Raw genomic sequence first — 16,237 nt, forward strand, 5'->3', positions numbered from 1 at the left:
GGCCTCGGCGTCGGTCGGCTGGGTCGGGCGAGCCCTTTAAATCCAGCTCCCCCGCCCCCCGCAGCACGCGCCCGCTCCCAGACAGGTGTTTTCCCAACTCCTGAGACTGAGGATTTTGGGGAGAGTACGAGCCAATAAGATTCCCCTCTGGGGGGTGGGGGGCGGGGAAAAAGGCGGGGCCAGTTGGGTCAGAGCGGGGGCGGGGCTCGCGGCTGAGCCGAGCCAGCCCGGTTGCGTGGAGGCTTGTTTTATCCGCCCCCCCCTCCACCTTTTTTTTTTTTTTCCCCCCCTCCCGGAGTCTTATTAATTTCTCGGTGGGGCTGCAGCTGGAGACCGCGGAGCGTTGGAAATGACGCTCGGAGCTTTAATTACCGCAGCCGCCGGACAAGTGTGAGGAAAGCTGACGGGAAAAAGAAGGACAGGATCGGGGGAGAAGCGAGAAGCGCCCTCCCCTCGCCCCCCCCCCCCCCGCCCTCGCCCTCCCATCCCCTCCCAGTTGGGACTGGAGGTGCAAGGAAACTGAAAAGGGAGCCCAACATAGCCCGGCTGCGGGGAGAGGCCGGAAACCTACCGCCTCTTTGCAATCAACTTTTTTTGGAAAGCCTTTTCCCCCCTTCCTTTTTATTGTTGACCAACCAGTGCGAGAAAGTGAGGAGGGAGCGAGGACGCGGAGGCTCGCACGGGGGAAGCGCTGCCCAGTCCGGCCCCGAGCGGCACGCGCACACCCTCGGGCGCACGGCCCCGCGCACACCGGCGCGCACGCCCCTCCTCGGGCCCCGGCCCCGGCCCCGGCCCCCCGCGCCCCCGCACCCCGGCCCCGGCCCCGCCGACTCGGACTCGGACTCGGACTCGCACGCGCACTCGCCCTCGGCGGCTCCAGCTGGGAGCCGGTGCACCGCGCCCCGGGCGCGCCGGACTCGGGGCCCTCCTCCGCGTGCCCGACAGGGGAGATGCCATTTGGACATGTAATTGTCAGCTCGGGATCTGAGACTTGCAGAAAATGAAGCTGGCGGCAGGACCGTGGGTCTGGGTGAGCCTTCTGCTGGCAGCGGGGACCGTCCAGCCCAACGCCTCCCAGTCAGGTGGGTGTCCGGGGCTCCGCGCCCCCCGCGCCCCCCGCGCCCCTCCGGCCTCCTCCTCCTCGGGCTCGGCTTCCCTTCCTCCCTCCGTCTGTCCGTCCCCAAACTTAGCCTTTTTCGTGTACCTGCGTTTCACTTACCGTGAAATGTCACTCTGCGACCCTGTCCCCCCTCCCTTTTCCCCCCTTCCTTTCTCCCCGACCCCCTTTTTTCTTTCTTTTTTTCTTTCTCTCTTTCTCCCGCGTTTTCGGGGGAGCCTAAAAGCGGGATCTCTGCGGGTCCTGCCGGTTGTGCGGGCCGCGGGACACGCGGCTCCCGAGGCTCTCGAGGCTCCCGAGTTGGACGGTCCCGCCGTGCGGGCGCCCCGAGAGCGAACGCCTGGCACCGGCGCGCGGGGCTCGGCAGGGGCTGTCCCCGAGCCGGCGGGCGGCGCACCTGTGCGGCCGCGGGTCCCTCCGCGCTGGGGCGGCTGCGGGGCCGCGGGTCCCTCCGCGCTGGGGCGGCTGCGGGGCCGCGGGTCCCTCCCCGCTGGGGCGGCCGCCAGCCTGCGCGCCGCCGACTCGACGGAGCTCGCTGGCCCGCGGGCTCTCTCTAAAGAAAAGGGGGGGGGCAGGGAAGGGGTTTGACACCCTGAGCGGGAGCCCGGCCCTGCCGTCGGTCGCCCGGCTTGGCTCCGGGAAGAGTTCTTCCTGTAGTTCAACTTCTATTGGCCCGAGTCCCTCCAACTTCGCTGTTTACTGCCCGGCGCGGCTGCCGAGCCGACCCGGGGCGCGACCCGGTCCACCCCGAGGCGGGAGCGACGGCGCCGCCACCGCCTCCGCCACCGCCACCGCCTGCGAGAAGGCGCGAGCCCGGGCACCTGGACGGGCCCAGGCCGACCGCCCCCGAGGCCCGGGGTGGGCTGGCGTCCGCGGCGGCCAGGGCCACGCACGGCACCTGCAGGGCGAGGCTGCTCAAAGTTTTTGACACTTGAGTTTCCTGGGGATGAAAGCGGGGCGGGAAAGGACGGAGGCCGGTGGGTCTGATGCCGCCAAAGGGGGCCTTTTGCAGAGCGGGGGGGATCTCCGGAGCCACCCCGGGCTGGTGGCGGGAGCGTGGGAGGCAGCTGGGAGGGTGAAGCCCCCCGGGAGCGCCCGGGAGCGGGGCTCGGGCCGCGTCGGGCCCCCGGAGGGCGTCCCCCTGACCTCACCGGGAGCCGCGCGCCGCCTTCCGCGCTCCGCCCCCGCCGCTGCCGCCTTCCCTCCTAGCCTAGTAAATAACAAGTCGCAGGCGCCGAGCCTTTCAGAATGACCTTCGAGTGGCACCAGCGTGCGCCGTTGGTGCTCGCCGTTTGCACCCTCCCGATCCTCGGGAGTCCTTCATGCGCACCGGGTCGCGCGCTCAGCCGCCGCCGGAACCGCACCAGCCCCGGCCGCGGGTTCCAGGCGGCCTCTTAGATACGTGCCTTTTACCTCCTCCCTCCGCACTCCGAGTCCCTTCGTATTTTCCCTCAATGGGTTGATTATGCACATTGACCCATTCAAAAGCGTGTGCGACCGACATGCAGACTTAGGCGAGAGGGATTTCTCCGAGTCCGAGGCAGCCCACTGGGGGCTGTCGGTGCAGCCTCGGCCGCTGGGGGACCCGGCTCCGAGGGCGCAGCAACTCGGTATTAACTGTGTGGCTCAGGGGTGAGCTATGCCGAAAAGCCCTTTTCAGAATTTCTGCAAAGAATGCAATCCAAATTAGTTCTGCAGCTGTCCCCTTCCTCGTCTCCGGCGACACCGCCTCGCGCCCTCGCTGGTCTCTTCTCGCTTCCCCCCGCGAATGGTCAGACCCACAAGTGAGCCCCTGTAGAGCGCGGGGATTAGCGTGCCATTGTTGTTCTGTGTGTGACTCTGCACTTGAAATTCTAGGGGCACAAAGGCGAGCCTCACTTGTTCAAAACACAGAGTGATCCAGATGAAAGGGCCGCACAAAGAAAAGCTCTCGGTGCATCCCTGGTACAATTGCAACACGCATGCTAAGGTGATCCACTGGGAACTGTAAATGCCCCTGGGGACTTCTTTCTTCACCCTATTCCCCTCCTCACCCCCCCCCCCCCCACCACCCCTGCCGCACCTGGCAGGGAAAGTTCAGCTGGTTTTAATACAGTGCTTTCACGAAACCAAGTTACTGTGTGGAGTGTGAGTGAGGCTGTGTGTGTCTGTGTCTGTGTCTGTGGGGCTGTCTGTTCCCAAGTAAATACATACTGCGTGTCTCCCCTCTCGCGGTTAGCAGTCAGTAGCAGTTTGGAGGAGTTTGTTTTGGTCCAAATGAGAAATTAAGTGCGGATAAGTAAACTAAGCTGCCAGAGGGCGACAAGATGTTGAGTGAATTGCTTTTAGATGAAACAAATTAAGGAAACGAGGGAAGACAATCTGCTTCTCGCATTATTAGACACGCTTGGAGTTCAGGGGAAAGTGGCATATTTTTGAAATGCTAATTTCTTAAGCAGAAGGAATGCACCTTATTTACTGCTCTATGTGAACAGAATAAAGATATGGGTGGAGGGAGGATTCTGTTGTATAGATCTAAGATATTTATTAAAATAATTATAATGGGAAAGGACCTGTTTTTATTTTTTCTTCTCTTGCTTGGGAAAAAAATCAGCTTTAGAGAAAACAATTTTTAAATACGTCTCAGGACTTTGTCTCATTTCCAGTAATTCATTTTATCCAGAAATACTATATATATATGTATATATATATAGTATATAGCCAAAGGCCCTTTATAGGACTGTTATAAAGCCTTTTCTACCAAAAGGGATAATTTCAAAATTTCTGTTTTCCTGGCATGATTTAAAAATAGTATCACCTTTGTATTTAATTACAATATATAATATTGAAGTGATGCTCTTACATACCTCAATAGATATGGGATGAATAAGTTCAGTTTCCATTTCTTATTTGCAAGTAACTTAATTCTGCTTTTCATGCTATAGAATAACATACGTTTTTTCCTACATATTAAGATGTATCTTCAAACTTAGGGTTGGGGTTTTGTTTTGTACATTTGAGAAGGAAAAAGTTAATAAAACTTAGGTAGATAAAAAGATGTTCAATACACTAAAAAAAATCTTTCCTACATGTGTTTACTGTAAGCACACCCACAGGATACACGTTTTTTGTTTTTGTTTTTGTTTTTTTTTGAAATTCTTATATATGTCAAAGGGATCTTTTTAGGGGAAGGCATTTTTTTCTTCAGAATGCTTCTAAACAAGTTTATACTCATCGTAACTGTAAATAACTTGAAAATACTGTAGTATGGACTGTTACGATAAAATTGAATGGTTGGTTGTGTAAAAATTCCTCATCTTCTGATTTTTCCCTCTTAAACTAAACTGCTTTTATTTTAATCATTCATGCATATAAAGTCAAAGTTTTTTGAAAATCAATACTTAATCCTTTATATATTTTTTCATTTAGTCACTGGAAATGTGTCTTAATTAAGAAATTACATTAGAATATTTACCAGGGCATGCACTTCATGGAAGATTTATGTATTTTTTTACACTAACCTGAACACAGTAAGTTTGCATTGGCTGATTTTTAGAGTTTGCATTCACTTGAGGGAAAAATCATATTTCCTTCTTAAAGTAGATTCAAATATTTAGCATTCATGAGCTTTCATGCTTTTAGTTCTTAAATAGAAGTACTATTTATCATCTGTCTTAGGCATTCACCCTTTCCATTACTATAGATTCTTCCTTTACAATTGATTATTATTGTTTACACATGTGAATATATATATGTATATATATATATATTTTTTTCCCCCTCCACTACTAAGTGTATTCTTTTTGGTGTGTGCCTTTCCCAGCAATCTGCCACTCAGCCACTGCAGGAGTCCTCTGAGCCAGTTTTCATTCTTTCTTTCTGATAAATCTGATATGGCTGGTTGGCCGGACAATTGCAAGCCATTCCATTGCGCAGATTTATTCCTGAAAGAAAATAAAAAGGCATCGATCCAAGATCACTAGCACATCTCAGAAACCCTGACTCCAAGGCCAGATCTTTCCACAGAGAAGTCCCTTTTTCCCTATGTCTTTCCCTCGTTCCCCTCTTGACCAAGGCTGGAAGGTAGACTACTCCCATTTAAAAAATTACCAGGGATGCAAGGAATTGTGCTCTAAACATTCTCTGAAGCCTTGTGATTAGAGCTACCTTAGATTAATGACTATGCAAGGTGCACATTTTAGACAATGAATTGGAGTGCCTTCAACATTACAATGCTTTAGAGTGGTGCTATGTTTAGATTATTTCAGGCCAGTTATTAAGAAAATTTAACATATTAAAAATAGCAACAAGTTTTTGCTTTATTTTACAGCGTTCTGCTGCTGTTGGATATCTTTTTGTAATTTGCAAGTGCTCAAAACATAAATGAAGCAAATGATCAAAAAAGATGTTCTGTTACCTGCAACCATGTTGGCACTGTTTGATTTCACCCTTTTGAGAGATACTGCTTTATAAAGATGTTAATGTTTACGTTAAAATTAGCTTATACATGTTCAAGCCTACAGCTGTTCTACAGAAATTGTCAAGCATATTCCACTGTTATCTTTTACAATGATCTGAGTGTGTTTTCAGGGCAGAATCTAATTATATTATAAACTTTTCTTCAGGTTATATCATTTTAGGAATGTTCTACTATGTTACATTTGACCATATGGAACAAAATTGCATCTTATATCTAAAACTCATTTTATGAATTATTTTAAATATTGGGCAGTTAGAGTAAAGCCTTACTTTTCATGCTTTCTAACACAGTTGTTGACTGAAGTTTACAGTTTATACTGACAATTCCTTAATTTTCTTTATTATTATTTTTTAATGAAAAGGTCCTAAATCAATATTTCTTGAACCTGGAGCTGTGCTACCTAATTTGAAGGAGACACAACTGCCTATTTTGTGGTTAAGTGTGACATAAGACACAGCTAAGTGTTTTAAATCAGGATTTCTACATTGTGGGGACAAATTCCTCTAGTCTCCTGTTAATACCTTGAGCAACTTACTCCATGTCTTTGTGACTTGGCTTCTGTGCCTGAGGGGAAAATGCATGTAATATACTCTATTTCTCCATTGTCTAGCATTTTTCTGAAAAAAAAAATGGCTTTAAAGTCTTCTGTAATATTGAGTGAGATACATTCCAGTAACAAGTTAATTGATAAATTTAAAAATGTGTACACATATGTACATAAGTAACCATAATGTTAAACTTTCAGCAGACTGTCTCTATGGAAGAACACCTTTTGGTTATTAAACCAAAGTGTTTGTACTTGAAGGCTATTTTCCCAAAATACTACTTTTCTGAATTGCCCTGTGGACTTTTTAGATTTCATTTGTGTGTGGCTTTTTCTCTCTTTCTGAAGTGTTGATAATTCTGACATATTTATTACATAAATTGATTTATTTTCCAAATCCTTAATCAAAGCTTTAAAGCCAATCTCTTGTTTTCGTATTTGACACTTAAACTTAGTGGTTCCTATTTGTATTAATTTTTCAAGGGGGAAGGGAACGGTTGCACTTTTATGACACAGGTGAAATATATGAGGCCTAATTATAAAGTGTTTTTTGAACATATAGTAATTGTTTTCCAGTAGTTTTCATTTTAAGTGATTGCTCTGCAGGCCCGTTGCTTTGCACAAATCCAGGGGGCAGCAGCCACATAGAATTTAATGGGAATGGTGCACACCTGAGCTGTGGGTAGCAGTGCAGCAGCCCTGCTGTTGTGTGATCCTACAGAATAAAGCACCAGAATAAAAGTTAGAAGAATTGGATTCTGGGCATACAGTCATTTTCTATGTGATCTTGAGTTAGACTTCCTGCTCTGTGTCTCAATTTTCTGTATCTCTAAATGACTAACATCTTGAATTTTAAAACTGATTCAGTTAAACAGGAAAACAATGTTTAGATCTTTTAGAGGAATCCTTTGGTTTTTAATTGATTTTGTTTGTGAATCTCTTCTCAAATGAAGTCATGTGTGTAACCCTGGCATCTCAAAAGGCGAGAGGAGAGCTGCTTCTGTTAAAGCTGCAGCTAGATGCCAGCTTTGTGCTCCTCCACTTTCCTTTCACTCTTGCCTCCACTCTCCTGTGCTTCCTTCACAGAAATCTAGCACTAGTTAGAAGCTACTGATCTAGTGCAATCCTATCATTTCTTAAGTGAGGAAACTGGAAGCACGGAGAAGTGAGATGATATAAATTAGTTGGCAGCTTGTGACACCAATATCATTTTCCTTAATGCACACAGAAGTACTTAAAAAGTTGCAGACACTTAAAAAAAAAAAAGAAGTAAGTACAGGGCTGTATTGCTTTAAAAGTGAATTGCAAAGTTGGAAAGAGAACAAATGGATTGGAACGATAGGCCTATCATACTGTGAAGTTCTATTCAAGGGGAAGACCGTGGGATCATCATCATCATGCTTAATTTATATTCCAGAAGTAATCATTGATTGCGCTTATTATATATGATATTGACCCTGAACGTCAGATAAGAGCAGTCCATATTACTATCTGTGTACAATAAGCACCTTCAAGATTTTCTTTTACCTGGGACTTTATGAAGATGACCAATAAGTAGGGAATGGTTATATCTTTATTCTGTTTTAAGTAATATACAAGCTTAAATAAAAATGGCTTACCAGGAATAAACAATGAGTTATTCATTACCAGTTAGTTGGTGGGGACCCTGAACCAGCAAATCCATGGGAATACTTCAGATTCTCCCAGCCCCATCCTTGACCCAAGGTTCTTTATCTTTTCCACTGCCTATGCTGGGCCACCTTTCTTCAGATCTCTAGTAAGATCACAATTATAGTCTTTGAATAAGTACATAAGCTAAGCTTTAAGCACAAAGACTTTATAAATGTGTTTCTGTGGCACATTTGCCTCCCTCTAGTTGCCTTCTGTAAGATGCTGCCTGTGTGCCTTATTACTTCACAGTGTTGTTGATTTACCCTTAACTCTTTCTGATTGTCTTGTGTTCAGCAACAGAGCTTTCTGGGATTTGATCAGCATTCTTATGGGCCTTAGTGACAGAAGGGAGGTTAGAAACTTGTCTTGGCAGGAAGAGTCACTTCCTGTTAGGAATTTGAGATGAAAATGGACCCCCCCTTTCTCCCCTGTAAAACATTAACATAGACACACCATGAAACTTCCTGTGCAACATCATTAAACTTCTCCCATGAGAAATAGCTTGGGGTCATTACTGCTAATCACGTTATTTCCAATATTGTAGGGGTTAGTGAAGCATGCTAAACACCAGTAAGAATATGCAAGACTTAGTTTCTGAATCTAGGAAGTTAAAGGAATAGGTATCAAGGCTGTAGGAATGTTTATAGGTATTTCATTTGAGACATAGTCTAAGGTTGTTTAAAGAAGAGACAATGGTGCAATAAGCATTATGCTTGCTTCCCAGAATGATCAGATTTGTAAATAATCAGTTTCACCTACACTTTTACTACTCTTCTGTCCTTTACTGATGACTTATCCCATATACATCTGGTATAGGTGGACATTCAGATTTTAAACCGTAAGGATACAAGTGGGAATTGTAAACCTGCTTTAAATAGAGGCATCTGCTGGTCATCTATGGTCTACTAAGGATATCTCATGGCTAGGCTGGTTAGGACTGCCAAAAAAATTTTTTTTTTCCACAGTCCAGGTTCTGTGACTAAATCTAGTGTGGTTATAGCTTGAGTAATAAATACAATTCTCAATTTCAGAATGGATTGCCATCACTAGCAGGGGAATGCCTGAAACAGGTCATGGATGGTAGTGACTATTTTGCTTTGGGTGAGCTCTCCTTTTACTAAAATCTGTCTTTGTCATTATTTTCTATTCTTCCCTATAGGCTTAGAGAATATGAGACTATGAGTTTCTTTCTATAGGGACCTATGAAAACCAAATAAAAATAAAACAGAACAGTATTTCTTTTAGTCACACACTTCATTTTCAGGAGTTCCTTTCGTCCTCTCATTTTGTCTAGAGCTAAAGCAGTTAAACATGCTTTTGTGTTTTTAAAAGGGAATTCAACTATGTAGCTTGTCAAAGTTTACTCCCTAAGATTTTTATTAACTTCATCTAGTGTTTAAAAACCTCAGAGCAGGGCTATTGCAAGATCCACTGTACTGGTCCCCTTGTAGATGCCCTCTGCCTCCAAGACTTCCTTCTTATTGCCAGATGCTCATTCTAATATACTACTTTTATTATTCTTACTTTCCATTTTGAAACCTTCAATGGGTTCCCATTATAAAGTTCAAATCCTATTAAAATAGTTCAGATTTTACAAAATCCATTCTTAAGAGTTTTCTTAAGATGTACTCTAAGAACCACACCAACCTAGTCAGTATTTCATAACTATGCCTTGCTTGTTGTCTCCGCATTTGCTTACCCCTTTCCCTGGAATTCATGGCTCACTTGGTGCCTCTGCTTGTTCAAACCATTGAATCTTTTCAATTTTACATTAACTCATACCTCTTCATTACTTTTTTTTTTTTCCCACCGATTAGCCTATAATCTTTATCTATACCTCTTATCTGGCCTTTAATCTTAAACCGTAGAATAGTTTTAACTTTTAAGAGCAGGAGTTTTTAAGCCCCTGCTGAGACTAATGCAGTGCCACATATATAGTAAGCTCTTTAAAAATATTTTTTAAGTGAAAAAATAGCGTATATTTGCTGAAACAATTTTAAGCTCATTCATGGATGGCTATTATTTGTAATTAAACCATATAGTGCGCAAAGTAAGCTGTTCTAAAAACATAATTATAGAATTCTTAATAATAGATATTAGGCATGTTTACCCTGGGAATTTCTTTAGTTGCTTTCTTGAGCTTCCTAGGATATTTCTTTCAATGGATTGTTTCCAAGAATATATCATTTGTCCCCATTCCCATTTCTAGAGTCTGTTCATAATATGGTACAAAGTATTTCTGTTGGTTTTATTTTTGGTGAGTTAAATATATGTGAATACCATTCTTAAATGTAACTGTTTTAGTTGCCCACTCTTTTTTTATGTGTCATTACATTGCTATTTCTTATCTCCCATTTAAAATTGTAATAAGTTTTTAAGCAATAAGCATGTACTGATTCATCAGTGTATTTCAGGATAATGTTAGGAACAGGAGGACCTATAAGATGTTCAAGGTGATGTTTTTCTCCGTTCTTTTAAAGAGGGATAGATGAAACCAACGCATTTGCTTCCAGAGAGATGCTAATAAGTACTTCATGAAAAAAGGGTTCCAGAGCAGATGTGATATTTTCTACTCCTAGATATATGTGATAATACAACTTTGTTATAACTGAGACGTCTTAGTATCTTAGGCTAGATATATGCCTACCATTTAAAAAGTGTCCTAGAAAGAAAGCACTTCAGCACAACTAAACTGAGAGGTGACTAGGATTCTCTTAGCTGCTCTTTTAGATATATGATCCATTCTGTGTTCTGAAAATGGGTGAAATAATGATAGTATTTATAGAGTCAGATTCTATGAATGAAGGATGTTCTTCTAGACATTTTTTTCTTCAATTACCAGGTTCTAAGAAAGTCAGCCTTTCTAGGTCACTGCAGTGCCTTAATTGTACCTTAGTTTATAATGGCTTGAAGGAGTTAATATAACTATTAAAATTATCTAACAGTCTTCAGAGTAATCTATTAATGAGAGAATTGGACATGAAGACATTAGCACTTGTGTCTGACTTATTTTACAACTTTCTTGATTGTTCTTCCTCTAAGAATTCATGAGAAGAGAGTTTGAATCAGGGGTCATTTTTCCTACTTTGTAGATGAGGAAATAGAGACATAAAGAAGTAGTATGTAAGGGTAAAGCTTGACTAGTGCCTTGAGTCCTCTTACAGTTACTTGTCTGCCCTGTCCTGATAACCAGCTGTCTCGCTCTTCTGCTTAAGTGACAGAAGATAGGGATGCCTCTCAAAAGCATGACTCTTCCAGTGTACTTACCCCACTGTGTGAGAAAGGGATGCTTAGCACACCAGATCCTTCTGTCTTCAGGTCAGCAGTTCTTTTTGCTTTCTCTGTAGCCATGTGAAGAAACCTGTCCAATAAATCTATCATATAAGGAGTCTTCCTTTAGGTTATATTGTATTTTTCCTCCTCCATTGTATTCATCACAGTTCTTTTTATTTGGTATATTAAAGAAAACAATCATGTACGCTTTGTCATCTTGAAAAAAAGGTCCAAAGCAGAGGTATATCCGAAATTTTGGTCCTGCACTTACACAATTTTGGGAACTTCTTTAAAAACAATTCAGAAATAGAAATATGAATTAAAAACGGAACCTTGGAATGCATCAATTAAGACAGAGGCTTTGAAGCTGAAGCCTTTAAAAAAAAAAAAAAGGACTTTAAGGTAAATCTCACCTATGTTTAAAAATTACCTATTTTAAGAAATAACATCATTCTTCTTTCATGGAGAACTTTTGAGTGTCATTGTGTAATTTTAATGTTTTTCTACTACATGTAATTGGTGTCCACTATTCATGTAGAAAAACACATTGCTTCAAGAAAAGAAAAACTATGGAGTAAGCTCACACTTTAAAGCACTTCAGTATGTCTTTTGGTAAACATATGTACTACATAGAGACAATTTTTAGAATATTTTTCTTTAAATATGACCATGCCAAATTCAGGGATATATTTTCTTGATATCATATGGGTCATGTAATACTGTCTCTTAGACAGTTATATAGCTTATAATGTGTGATCTAAAGGAATCTTGAAGTTTTGTTATGTAAAAGTTGTATTACTAAGGCCCTATCCCTTGAAATCTATAGCTCATTGAATTTTTCATTGTTATTTAGCATGGGTAACAATCTGTATTTGACTTTTACCCTCTGGCTAAGTTAAAAGTGGCCATTTTAACTATAGTAGCCATTATTACTAACTATGAATAAAATAGTGCATCTAACTTAAAATCAGTATATATGGTAATATTTTGACTATTAACACACTTAAGTAACAAAAACAGGATTTGTGTTTCAAGTTACACTCTTACTATGTAAAAATATCAATTGAACGGTTAATAATATTTCCCAGTTGCTTAAACTTCAAATTTAGCAGCCCATTATCCCTGGTGATACATCAAAACCTCCAAGAGTGTACATAGAATTAACGGAAACTGAAGTGATTGGTATTCCGGTATCATTCTTTAGTGGACCCCCCCACCCTTTTTTAAGTACGGGATGAAATTTGAAAGTATAAAAAGCTCTAAGATAAATTGAACTAGACAAAACATTTTATGCAACTGTTGGTGAAAGGGGCATTCGTTATTTCTGTGCTTACTATATAGCTTGTGGCCAGAATTAGCACACCATGAGCCAGAGAAAGAGATAAGACAAACAATGGCATGCAGCTAATTTTGTTTAGCAAATTTAGATCTGATACATGCTATTTCACTCCTACAAACTGATTCAGTCACTCTTTGAAAGGTGCAGTTGAAGTTTGTCTCCCACAGTTTTAACAGCTTTCACTCAATATTTATAGGCTCTATAAAAATAAATTTCTGTAAGTACCATATTTCTCACTGGCAGAAGGAGCACTGTGAAGGTAGATTTATAAATGAAAAAAAAAAAAAAAGGAAAAACAAAAACATTTCAATTGTTCCAGGTCTCCAAAGAATAAAATATGTCAAGACATCCAAAATATCTTTGTTTCAAGGGCATATATAGAGAGTTTTGGGTATTCAAGGATTTTGACCACATGTGAGTAAGAAGTCCTGTTATTTTATGGTAATTTTGTGATTTGAATCTGGCATGTGGTGAGACTCATATTCTGGATCTAGTCATTCATCTGCTATATAAGCCAACAGGATAGGATCCACTGTAATTATCAGGAAGTGGTTATAAAACAAAACAAGAAACCCAAACTTTGTTCTTTATAAAAAAAAGTACCATTATGCAGAAGAAAATTAATTTCAGTGAAGTTTATTGGCTAATTTGTATGAAAAAATGTCACAAAATGTGTTACACTTGATGGAAACATGATTCTGGGAAAAGCCAGGAGTTTGTACAATGATATCCATAATTGGGGCTATCTCAAACATTTCTGAAAGTCTTTTGTAGCACAGTGAATTATAAGATATCTGAAGGTTATAATGTTATTTATATATCTGCTAGAGCTTTGTCATGGTTCAAGACTACATTCTCCATAATCAAGCTCACTATAGAGAATAATTGTCATATTCATGAATTGTTCATCTCATCATATTTCCAGTGGTTATTTCAAGGTTAATTTTTTTCAGACAGCTTCTCTCTTGATTAAAGTCTGTAGTAATTGTATATGTGCTGATATAGCACATGAAGGTTTTAAACTAAAGACATCTTTGATTTCATACCAAGTCAAGATCAAATGATTTTCAGTGCTTCCTACTCACATATATGAAAAATAACTTTAAAGTTTTTTCTTAATTTCAGCCTAGAATGTGGAGGCTTTTGTTCGGCATTTTAAAAATCCTACAACTCCTTGTATCCTTTAAGAGTATGAACAGAAAAGTATTTATCGTTACTAGGACTATTATTCAAATGCTATATTCCTTACAATTTTACTGATTGTTAAAATATTGAAATTCATTCTTACTTGATTGGCTTTCCTAGGTCCAACCCCCAATCCCTCTGGCACCCCTTTCTTAGACTTCCCAGATCAACCAAAGAATAAATATGTAGCACAATAATGGGCCTGCACATCTCTCTTCAGGCATATGCTCTGATCTATTCTGATGTTCCTTTTTGCCATTATAGTCACTAAATACTTTAAATGTTACCCTTGCACATTACAAAAGTTTTGCCATAAGTTTTTAGAATAATGGTATATGAATAGTATCATAGTAACTTTCCCAGAATTAAGTATTAGCCAGTTGAAAGAAGGCATGTTTCCAAGTTAAGTATATAATAGCATGGGTACTTTTCTTATTTGACTCAAAGTTTGAAAAGAAGAGGCTTACAAATGATAGACAAGATGTCATTTGTCCAAATATTGAATTCACCTAGGACAAAATCTCACAAGGGAAGGCCAAAGGATTCAAATAAAGTGGGTACTATGATTTTTTTTTTTTTCCTGAGAATGGATGTGGATGAGATTGTGTCATATGTGTCTATAAATTGGGCTGCTGAAGAATCACAGCAATTCAAAGTTGTGATTGCCATAATTTATGTGATAATATCCATACTACATGCTTATATTATTAATCAGAATGAATAGTTATCTGGCAAGGTGTCATCTGTCCCATGTGTGTATTAAGTCACTTAAGACATGGGACTATCCCTTGGTGGCACCATAACATACTTTCTTCATTTCTGGTGGATAAAGAGAAGAAAACACCCAATTTAAAATTTTATATTAACACAATTAAAATGTAATATCATGAAAGAAACTGTGAATATCAACTTAATTACAATACTCTTGGTAACTTAGATTTGGACATGTGATTTATTTATTTTTTGCAAAGAAAACTGTATTAGAACAGAATAGTGGAGTACCATTCCCCTTGAAGAGTGATTAAAGAAAGAAGGAGATGCCAAGTATGGAAAAGAGGAGGCTTGGGAAGAGGGCATGATAACCATCTTCAAAAGTTAGAGGGCTGTTACATAGTACAGGGATTAGCACTGTTCTGTGTAGCCTTGGAGAACAGAAACATTAACAGCTGTTTGAAATTGTAAGGCATCAGATTTCGATTGAACACCATCAAGGAGTTTCTCACAGTTAGAGCTTCCCAGTGTTGGAATGGTCTGTCCTGGGAGGTAGTGAGTTCCTTCATGTGAGGGGTGGTGAGCTCTGATTAAACCTTCTATGATAAGGAATGAATGAGGCAGCTGAGGAACAACTGGTCAGTGATGTTGGGGGGTGAGGCTTCGGTTCAGTGACTTCTGAGGGCCCTTTCCACCTATAAGGTAGGAAAGTACACTATGCCCAGATATCCTTTCTGGGTCTCTGAAAAATAGAACCAATGAAGCCCAAATTTCATGTTTCTTTGGCTGGGAATCCCACTGAAATGCTTTTTTTTACCATCCTACCTACCGTTCATAGAAGGGTGGATTTGTGAAGGACCTTTTAAAGATAGATTTTCTTACATATAAGATATTTTGCTTTTATTTTTTCTCAACAGTCTCTGTATTAGGCACTCACACTTCTAACCAATGTACTATCACAGATAATTCTCTATTTTAAAATTGCACAATGTAGAATAAAAGTATACACACTTACAATTATATATATTTCCTTGTACTCCTGGTTTTATGCCAGCAGGTATTTACAAGACTGTGTCTAACTAGACCAGAGGGAGAAATGCATAAGCAGGTGGGGGCATAGGCAGTGCAGGGAGTGAGAAATCTGTACCTCCAGTTGTGAGTGGAAGATGTAGTGTTGAGAAATTGCAGCAAAAGATAAGCACTTTCCTAAAGGGATTGAAAATCAAAAGGTGGCAAAAAGATGAAGTTTCATGTGCGTGCCTCACTTAGTTACAAATAAAGTAGATCTTTATTAGCTTAGGAAATGTTTTACTTCAAGGCCTTTGACATTTCAATCTCTTTTACTACCTCTTTTAGATCCATACTGTAAGACAAAAGCTAAATGCAATTTTCACTTTTTTCTTTTGTGCCATTCTTTTAACATTCTTTTAAGCTTTCCTGGTAGGAAAACTGTACTACTATCCTATACCACCTTCTGCCTTATGTTGTTTTGATTTACCACCTCTCTTCACTATCGGCAGTCTGTATCAATTATAACGCCCTCTCTGCACCAAGCACCGACTGCTGGTACTCTTAAGGCACTATCTTCAGTGTTCTCCAAAACTTGTATGGTAGGTGATATACACTCTATTTTGTAGATAAGGAAACTAAGATTCATTACATAATTGGCCAAAATCACAAACCCACTTCTCAGCGGAGGTGGTATTCTAAATAATACACTTGAATATTATGGAGAACACTTAAGATTTTGGTTACCGGGATCCCTGGGTGGCGCAGCGGTTTGGCGCCTGCCTTTGGCCCAGGGCGCGATCCTGGAGACCCGGGATCGAATCCCACATCAGGCTCCTGGTGCATGGAGCCTGCTTCTCCCTCGGCCTATGTCTCTGCCTCTCTCTCTCTCTCTCTCTCTCTCTCTGTGACTATCATAAATAAATAAAA

General features: G+C 41.4%; 1 protein-coding gene across 6 annotated transcripts in view; it reads left to right on the top strand.

The window, feature by feature from the left end:
- The first annotated feature begins 475 nt into the window (after positions 1–475).
- Positions 476–16,237, top strand: part of ERBB4 (erb-b2 receptor tyrosine kinase 4) — a 1,106,505-nt gene continuing 1,090,743 nt past the window's right edge. For 3 of the 6 annotated variants that reach the window (XM_077885346.1, XM_077885344.1, XM_077885347.1), the window contains exon 1: positions 478–1,082. In XM_077885346.1, coding sequence (XP_077741472.1) covers positions 1,001–1,082 — 82 coding nt within the window. In that variant the 5' untranslated portion in view covers positions 478–1,000. Of the gene's footprint in view, positions 1,083–16,237 lie in introns of all 6 variants that reach the window. The other 3 variants (XM_077885343.1, XM_077885348.1, XM_077885345.1) reach the window with 2 other exon arrangements.

The sequence above is a fragment of the Canis aureus genome, chromosome 36, assembly GCF_053574225.1.
Source record: "Canis aureus isolate CA01 chromosome 36, VMU_Caureus_v.1.0, whole genome shotgun sequence".
In the NCBI taxonomy this organism is placed as follows: Eukaryota; Metazoa; Chordata; class Mammalia; order Carnivora; family Canidae; genus Canis; species Canis aureus.